Source organism: Zophobas morio, unplaced genomic scaffold (assembly GCF_036711695.1).
Source record: "Zophobas morio isolate AGI-343-1 ecotype UQ-CSIRO unplaced genomic scaffold, CSIRO_AGI_Zmor_V1 ptg000026l, whole genome shotgun sequence".
Taxonomy (NCBI): domain Eukaryota; kingdom Metazoa; phylum Arthropoda; class Insecta; order Coleoptera; family Tenebrionidae; genus Zophobas; species Zophobas morio.
The window spans coordinates 11904835-11913687 of record NW_026972131.1 but is presented as its reverse complement, the minus strand read 5'-3'; the positions used below and the strand labels follow the sequence as shown (position 1 = coordinate 11913687).

Genomic DNA, 8853 nt, shown 5'->3' with positions numbered 1-8853 from the left:
TTTCGGACTTTTCGGAATTTTCCGATTTTTTCCTGAGATTCAAGGGTTTTCTAAAAAATGTCTTCGGAATTTTTAGTTTTTATTCTTTAATTTCTTCCTTCAGCCACTCTGTTTAAACCGTGGGTATAATGCAAGTAGAGTGAATTAAATTGGGTTACAATATTTTTAGATTATTCCCTGCTTTCAACATATAACGAGCTGCATCCGAGATCATCAATAAAATTTTATTGGCAAAAATAGTGACGTAAGACTGTCATTTACAAATCTGGTAATCGTATTGCCATTTGTTTTATCTAACATTTTCAAACTTACTACATACCCTCGACTAGGGAAATTTTCATTTAAGATTCCAACAATTAAAATTGCCACGTATCTTCCACAACTATCGGTTGTTTCATCGACAACGAACCATAAATAATTTTCAGGTTTTTTCCAATTTTTCGGATTTTTGTGATTTTTTGGATTGATCATATTTTTCTTGAGTTTCTTGGGCTTTTTGGATTTATTCGTTTTTTTTTGCTTTTTTTTTATTTTTTTATTGTTTACATTTTTTAAATGTTTTGGGTTTTTTCTTTTATTGGATTTTTTTTTGGTTTTATTTTTTTTGTTTGTAAAATATTTTTGTGTTGTTTTTTAAATCATGATTATTTCGGATTTTTGAGAACTTCTTGATTCCTTGGTTTTTTTGGAATTATTGGAGTTCTTGTGTTTTTTGAATTTCTTGTTTTTTAGAGTTTTTGTTTTCTCTTAAATTCTGTGGTTTTATTATTTTTTATTTTTTTTATCCTTTGATATTTTGGCCTTCTTGGTGTTTTCATATTTTTCTTGAGATTCTTCGATTTTTTGGTTTTTGTATTTTTTTTGTAGTTTACAAAATTTTTTAGACTTTTTGGGTTTTTTCTTTTATTGGATTGTTTTGGATTTATTCCATTTTTCCGATTAATTGCATAATAAATTTTTATTTTTTTTGCTTCTTTATGTTCTGATTTTTCGTATTTTTGGGAACTTTTCGATTCTTTGGATGTTTCTTCATCTTGGATTTTTTGTTTTTTCAAATTCTTCTGTTTTTTGATTTTTTAAATTTTTTATCCTTCGATATTTTGCGTTTTTCGGATTTTCGGATTTTCCTTGAGATGCTAGGGATTTTTTTTTAATTTTTTTGATTGTTTAAATTGCTTAGACTTCTGGAGTTTTTCTTTTATTTGGAATGGATTTTTTTGGATTTATTCCATTTTTTCGATTATTTTTAAAATTTTTATAGGAGTAACTTTTTTGTTTTTTTTATGTTCTGAATTTATTGTATTTTGGATTATTGGGAACTTGTTTTTTTTGTGTAGATTTTTTGTTTTTTTTTTAATTCTTCGGTTTTCTGATTTTTTAATTTTTGATCCTTCGATATTTTGACTTTTTCCAGATTCTTCGGGTTTTTGGATTTTTTGGATTTGTGGGATTTATCAGTTTTTCGAATTTTTCGGATTTTTTTGAATTTCTCGGATTTTTCTTGAGATTCTCGGGTTTTTGGATTTCCTTGGTTTTTTGGGTTTTTGAATTGTTTTGATCGTTTCAATTTTTTAGATTTTTTAGGTTTTTTCTTTTATTGTTTTTTTTTAGATTTCTTCCATTTTTTTCCTCATTTCATTTGGCTTCTTTTTTTATGATGATTTTTCGTATTTTTGGAAGCTTTTCTCTTTTTTTACATTTATTTTGTTTTTTTTCCTGAGATTCAAGGGTTTTCTAAAAAATGTGTCAAATGACTCCAAATTGTATCATAGTTACAGATATAAAAAAGTTTTGAAGTGCTTACATTTTTCACAAAAACATTAAACCTAGAAATCCGCTCTCTACTTATCAACGTGTTGCGATAACTTTAAAAGCATGCAACATAAACATAAATAACTATGGCATTTTCAAGCAAATGCGTTTGACACTAATAATAATAATTTTACGAACTCAAAGTCGTTGTAGTGACACGAAAATTTTGTGGCTGGTTGACGTGTCAATAAAATGGGAACAGTGTTTGTGGTTTTCACTTTTTTTTGTGTCGTTTCGGCCATAAATATCAAAAACAACGCCTGTCCTAGCTTGTTCCTGTACCCCGTTGCGGGATTTAGTTCCAAATGTTACGTAAATCCTGATGTTTCTTCGAATGTTGTACGAAGTCGGATGGTTAGTGTGTCTGGAATAACGTGTTTGTTTTCAGGGTGAAATGGTCAAGAGACGTGGGTACGATATAGTGACCCATACAGTTGTGACCCATGATGGGTACATTCTAAATTTGTTTGAAATTTTTAATGCCACTCAAGAAAATAAAAATTTCACGGTTTTTATACAACACGGGATTTTGGTTAACTCTGGGGTTTGGGTTAACGGGGGTCCGCGCTCTCTTGGTACGTCCGATTTTGAACCAAATGGGTGCTAATTTGGTGATTTGTAGCGTTTTATTTCGCCGATCTTGGGTACCGAGTTTGGTTGGGGAATGTGCGAGGGACGTTGTACTCGAACAAACACGTAAATCTGACAATCAATGACCCAAAATTTTGGGACTTTAAGTAAATTCCTGATAAATATATTTTTCTTTTTTTTTTTTAATTGTTTCCAGTTTGGATACTCTGGCAGCAGTCGATATCAGAACCATGTTAACCTTCATTGCTAAAACCACCAGACAAAAAATACATTATATAGGTCATTCAATGGGAACCACTGTGGGGTTGATGTTTCTGGCTTCCTCTGGACAAGAAGGTGCCAAATTGCTTCAATCAGTATCGCTGATGTCCCCTGTCGTTTATATAAATAATCTCAAAAAACTTGAACCATCTATAATACCAGCTTATCTAACCGGGGTGATTTAAAACCAGTTCAACTCAAATTCTCATTTTTTTTTTTTAGAAAATTTTCAACCTCTTCCACGTCAACGGTTTTCTCTACCACGAAAACGCGGTTCACCGAATTTTTACAAGCATTTGCAAGTTGATCCCCCATGTGTGCTACCAACTATTGATAACCGTGGGTTTTGGGAAAACCACGCACTTTTCCAGCGTAACAATTTTACTACTTGACTAATTTCACGAACTGCTCACTCCAATCTTACAGGACGACCTTCTGCTCTATTTTAATAATTGGCCGGGCGGAATTTCCTTCTACCAAATTCAGCATTACGTACAAATCATGAACTCCAAAATGTTTCAGAAATTCGATTATGGGGCTGCGCGAAATTTGCAGGAGTATGGAAGCGAAAAGCCTCCAGTTTACGATTTGTCGAAAATTAAATTGCCGGTGTGTTTGTTTTATGGAAAGAATGATGTTTATTACGGGGAGGAGGTTTGCAGGTTTTTTAAATCGAGGTAGTATGGATTGTTTTTGTACTTTTTAGAATATCGACAGATTGTATGGGGAAATTGGTAGCAATCATAAATGTAGATACTCGATTCCTGTTGGTCAACGGGATTATTATAACCACATTGACTTCATGTTCGGGAATTCTCTTCGCGAGGATGTTTATCCGATCCTTGCTGAGACGCTGACTAATGCTGAAATGTAATAAAATAAAATAGATAATTTTATACATTTGGCTGGAAAAATTGCAGTTATTTTTATTGATTGTGATAAGTCGGTGGACGTTTAACATTTACAGACAGCTCGGTTGTGATAAGCTTGTTCAACGTTGATTAGATCAGGTCAGATGAAAATTAATTTCCTCGGATTTTTGTAATTTTGGGTTTTTTGATTTTTTTCATTCTTTGGATAATTGCATATGCTTGATTTTTTGGATTTTTGGAATGATTGGATTTCTGCAGATTTTTGGGTTTTTGTGGATTTATTCGGTTTTTATGGTGTTTTGGGATTTTTTGATTGTTTAAATTTTTTTGGGGTCTTTTTCCGTTATTGGATTTTTTTGGATTTATTCCATTTTTTCGATTATTTGTAAAATTTTTATTTTTTTTTTGTTTATTTATATTCTGATTTTCTGAATTATTGGGAATTTTTCGAATCTTTGGATTTTTGTAATTATTGGAGTTCTTGAGTTTTTGAGTTTCTTGGATTTTTTTTGGATTTTTTGCTTTTTTTAATTCTTCGATTTTTTGATTTTTTAAATTTTTTGATCCTACGATATTTTGACTTTTCCGGATTCTTCGAATTCTTTGGATTTTTGGGATTTTTGGGATTCTTCGGATTCTTTGGATTTTTCGGATTTTTTGTCTTTGGAATTTTTCAGTTTTTTCGAATTTTTCGGATTTTTTTGGATTTTTCGGATTTTTTTAAATTTTTTTGATTGTTGAAATTGTTTAGACTCCTGAAGTTTTTCTTTTGTTTGGAATGGAGTTTTTGGGGTTTATTCCATTTTTTCGATTCTTTGTAAAATTTTTATTATTTTGTTTTGTCTTTTTATATTCTGAATTTAATATATTTAATTTTTTGATCCTTCGATATTTTGGCTTTTCCGGATTCTTCGGATTTTTCGGATCCTTGAATTTTTGGATTTTTTGGATTTTTCGGATTTTTCGGTTTTTTCGAATTTCTCGGATTTTTTGAATTTTTCGGATTTTTCTCGAGATTCATGGCTTTTTGGATTTCCTTGGTTTTTTAGGGTTTTGAATTGTTTTGATTGCTTCAATTTTTTAGACTTTTTAGTTTTTTTCTTTTATTGAATTTTTTTTGATTTTCCATTTTTCTTTTTTCATTTCATTTTGCTGCTTTATATTCTGATTGTTTTATTTGGATGTCTCTTTTTTACATTTTTTTGTTTTTTTTTTAATTCTTCGGTTTTTGATTTTTTGATTTTTTATCCTTCGATTTTGGCTTTTTCTGATTTTTCGAATTCTTCAGTTTTTACGATTTTTCGGATTGTTCGGACTTTTCAGAATTTTCCGATTTTTCCTGAGATTCAAGGGTTTCTTGAATGTCTTCGGAATTTTTAGTTTTTAAATTTTTTTTTTATTGTTTAATTTCTTTAATCATTTAGGGTTTTCCTTTTATTGGATTTTTTTTGAATTTATTTTAATTTTGAATTAATTTTTTTTATTGAATGTTTTTGGTTTTATTCCATTTTTTTGATTATTTGTAAAATTTTTACTTTTATTTGTTTATTTATATTCTGATTTTCTGGATTATTGGGAATTTTTCGAATCTTTGGATTTTTGGAATTATTGGAGTTCTTGAGTTTTTGAGTCTTGGATTGTTTTTAGATTTTTTAAATTTTTTGATCCTTCGATATTTTGACTTTTCCGGATTCTTCGGATTCTTTAGATTTTTCAGATTTTTGGGATTCTTCGGATTGTTTGGATTTTTCGGATTTTTTGGATCTTTCGGATTTCTCAGTTTTTTCGAATTTTTCGGATTTTTGTGATTTTTGGATTTATCATATTTTCCTAGAGATTCTTGGGTTTGAAGAATTTCTTCGTTTTTTTGTTTTTTTTTTATAGATTTTTTGATTGTTTACAATTGTTAAACTTTTTGGGTTTACTCTTTTATTATTTTTTATATTCCATCGTTTCAATTATTTGTAAATTTTTTCTGATTACTTTTGATTTTTGGGAACTTTTTGATTCCTTGGTTTTTTGGAATTATCGGAGTTCTTGAGTTTTTTGAATTTCTTGTTTTTTTTTCATATTTTTTGTTTTTCTTTAAATTCTCCGGTTTTATATATTTTTTTTATCCTTTGATATTTTGGCCTTTTTGATATTTTCGGATTTTTCTGTTTTTTTCGAATTTTTCGGATTTTTCATATTTTTCTTGAGCTTCTTGGGGTTTTTAGATTTGTTCGGTTTTTGTGGTTTTTTGTATTTTTTTATTGTTTACATTTTTTAGGCTCTTTGTGGTTTTTCTTTTATTGGGTTGTTTGGATTTATTCCATTTTTTTGATTATTTGTAAAATTTTTATTTTTTTACTTATTTATATTCTGATTTTCTGGATTATTGGGAATTTTTCGAATGTTTGAATTTTTGGAATTACCTATTGGAGTTCTTGAGTTTTTGAGTTTCTTGGATTATTTATAGATTTTTTGTTTTTTTTAATCCTCCAGTTTTTTGATTTTTTAAATTTTTTGTTCCTTCGATATTTTGACTTTTCCGGATTCTTCGGATTTTTTGGATTTTGGGATTTTTTGGATTCTTTGGATTTTTCGGATTTTTCGGATTTTTCTGATTTTTGCATTTATCATATTTTCCTTGTTTTCTTCGTTTTTTTCGTTTTTTTTATGAATTTTTTTGATTGTTTACAATTTTTAAACTTTTTGGATTTATTGGAGTTCTCTAGTTTTTTTAATTTTTTGTTTTCATTAGATTTTTTGTTTTTCCTTAAATTCTCCGGTTTTATGATTTTTTTATATTTTTTTTTATCCTTTGATATTTTGGCCTTTTTGGTACTTTCGGATTTTTCTGTTTTTTTCAAATTTTTCGGATTTTTCATATTTTTCTTAAGCTTTTTGGGGTTTTTAGATTTGTTCGGTTTTTTTGTTTTTTTTGTATATTTTGTATTGTTTAAATTTTTTAGACATTTTGGGGTTTCTCTTTTATTTAATTTTTTTGGATTTATTCCATTTTTTGATTATTTGTAAAATTTGTATTTTTTTTTGTTTATTTGTAATCTGATTTCCTGGATTATTGGGAATTTTTCGAATCTTTGGATTTTTGGAATTATTGGAGTTCTTGAGTTTTTGAGTTTCTTGGATTGTTTTCAGATTTTTTGTGTTTTTTAATTCTTCGGTTTTTTGAATTTTTAAATTTTTTGATCGTTCGAGATTTTGACTTTTACGGATTCTTCAGATTCTTCGGATTTTTTGGATCTTTCGAATTTCTCAGTTTTTTTCGAATTTTTCGGATTTTTGTGATTTTTGGATTTATCATTTTTTCCTTGCGATTTTTGGGTTTTAAGGATTTCTTCGTATTTTTGTTTTTTATGGATTTTTTTATTGTTTACAATTTTTAAACTTTTTGGGTTTAGTCTTTTGTTGTATTTTTTTTATTCCATTTTTTTAATTATTTGTAAATTTTTTTTCTGATTATTTTTTATTTTTGGGAACTTTTTGATTCCTTGGATGTTTGCAATTATTGAAGATCTTGAGTTTATTTGAGTTTCTTATTTTTTTGGATTTTTTGGTTATTTAATTCTTCGGTTTTTTGATTTTCTTGATCTTTCGATATTTTCGCTTTTTCGAGTTTTCGGATTCTTCGGATTTTTTGGATTTTTTAATTTTTTCGAATTTTTCGAATTTTTCGGATTTTTCAGATGTTTCGGGCTTTTCGGATTTTTCGCATTTTTCATATTTTTCTTAAGATTCTGAGGTTTTTTGTATTCCTTCGGTTTTTTTGTTTGTTTGGATTCTTTTGATTGTTTAAATTTTTCGACTTTTTGGGTTTTTCTTTTGGATGTCTTCTTCGGATTTTACTTTTTTCGAATTTTTCGGATTTTTCGTTTTTCTTGAGATTCTTGGGTTTTTTAGATTATTTCGGTTTTCTGAGTTTTTTGTATTTTTTTGATTGTTTAAATTTTGATTTTTTTCTTTTATTGGATTTTTTCGATGTATTCCATTTTTGCGATTATTTGTATAATTTAATTTTTTTATTTGTATAATTTAATTTTTTTATTTTTTATATTCTAATTTTTTTGATTTTTGGGACCTTTCCAATTCTTAGGATTTTTGGAGTTTTTGGAGTTCTTGAGTTTTCGACTTTCTTGATTCCTTTTAATTCTTCAGTTTTTTAATTTTTTGATATATTAATTTTTTTTGATCCTTCGATATTTTGGCTTTTAGATTCTTTTGATTCTTCGGATATTTTGGATTTTCCAATTTTTTAGATTTTTCGGATTTGTCGGATTTTTCGTATTTTTTTAGACTTTTTGGATTTTTTGTACTTACCTGCGTCATCAATTTTTGGGAGGGGGTAATCAGATATTTTAATTAATTATATGTGTACTATGCTTAAAACATTCGCAGATTTCAGTCCATTCATTTTTACAGTTTCAAAGTAAAATTGCAAAATGAAACTCAAAACTCAAAACGTATTCATAAACCACACTAACATTTGAAAGACTCCGTTATCATCGATTAGCTCAGTCCAGACTCATTTTTTAATAGCAATGACTGTTTTACTCGACTCCAGAATTTATTTGACGTAACCAGCCATAGAGGCTATAATCCCATTTGAAAGCGCATCTAGTTCGAATAATTTTAAACGATTTTAACTTCGTTTGAAGGCGCTTACAAACTAAATAATTGACTGTATTTACATCGAAAAACCGATGATTAGTGTCTTGTCTGCTTGAAAATCCATTTCTCTTGTCAGTAGCAAAAAGTTTGTTTGAGCTACTAATTTATTTATAGTTTAAATATCTGCGAACTAATAAACAAATAAACTAAAAAAGTTCTGTGTATTATTTTTAAAGTTAAATTTAAACCGTAAAGCAAAACTGAACATTCTCTTGGCTCAAAACTGCAATTTTGATTAAATCCGCCACTAGAAAACTACAACGTGTTCGCAAAAATTACCATCCCCGAGTCGCTTTCTTCGTTTTCTTAATCTTAATTGTCCCTATCGAGCCAATCTTTTCCAACTTCTTCGCGAGAAATCCGACTTTATATCTCGGGAGCATTTCTCATAACGCTTATGCAGGTGGTGCAAGCTGCAAAATGAACCGTTTTACTAGCGGCGTACGCCCGGATTTTATCACTAAAGACAACGACTTTATCAACGTTTACAGACGACCTACATTCTTAAAGGACGTTGCACCAGTTGGCTGAAAAACCGGCGTCAATTTTCGTTTTTAGCGCGAATAAAAGCAAAGATTAGCCAATGCGTGCTTTATCGATATTTTTCGACGCGAAAACTGCAATCGTAGTTTCCAGTATTAAAAAA

At 28.7% G+C, this 8853-nt stretch overlaps 1 protein-coding gene across 1 annotated transcript; it reads left to right on the top strand.

The window, feature by feature from the left end:
• The first annotated feature begins 2004 nt into the window (after positions 1-2004).
• LOC135136067 (gastric triacylglycerol lipase-like) lies at positions 2005-3542 on the top strand. The gene is made up of 6 exons (XM_064065194.1): positions 2005-2124; positions 2201-2387; positions 2435-2549; positions 2600-2840; positions 2887-3036; positions 3091-3542. The coding sequence occupies exons 1-6, from the start codon at positions 2005-2007 to the stop codon at positions 3343-3345; spliced, it is 1068 nt and encodes a 355-aa protein (XP_063921264.1). The 3' UTR covers positions 3346-3542.
• Positions 3543-8853: the final 5311 nt, after the last annotated feature.

Bases quoted from the DNA above. Each gene is read 5' to 3' on its own strand.
- LOC135136067 (XM_064065194.1), top strand. From the start codon at position 2,005: ATGGGAACAGTGTTTGTGGTTTTCACTTTTTTTTGTGTCGTTTCGGCC. The intron at 2,388-2,434 runs GTACGTCCGATT...GGTGATTTGTAG, and splicing joins CGGGGGTCCGCGCTCTCTTG to CGTTTTATTTCGCCGATCTT. The intron at 2,550-2,599 runs GTAAATTCCTGA...AATTGTTTCCAG, and splicing joins CCAAAATTTTGGGACTTTAA to TTTGGATACTCTGGCAGCAG.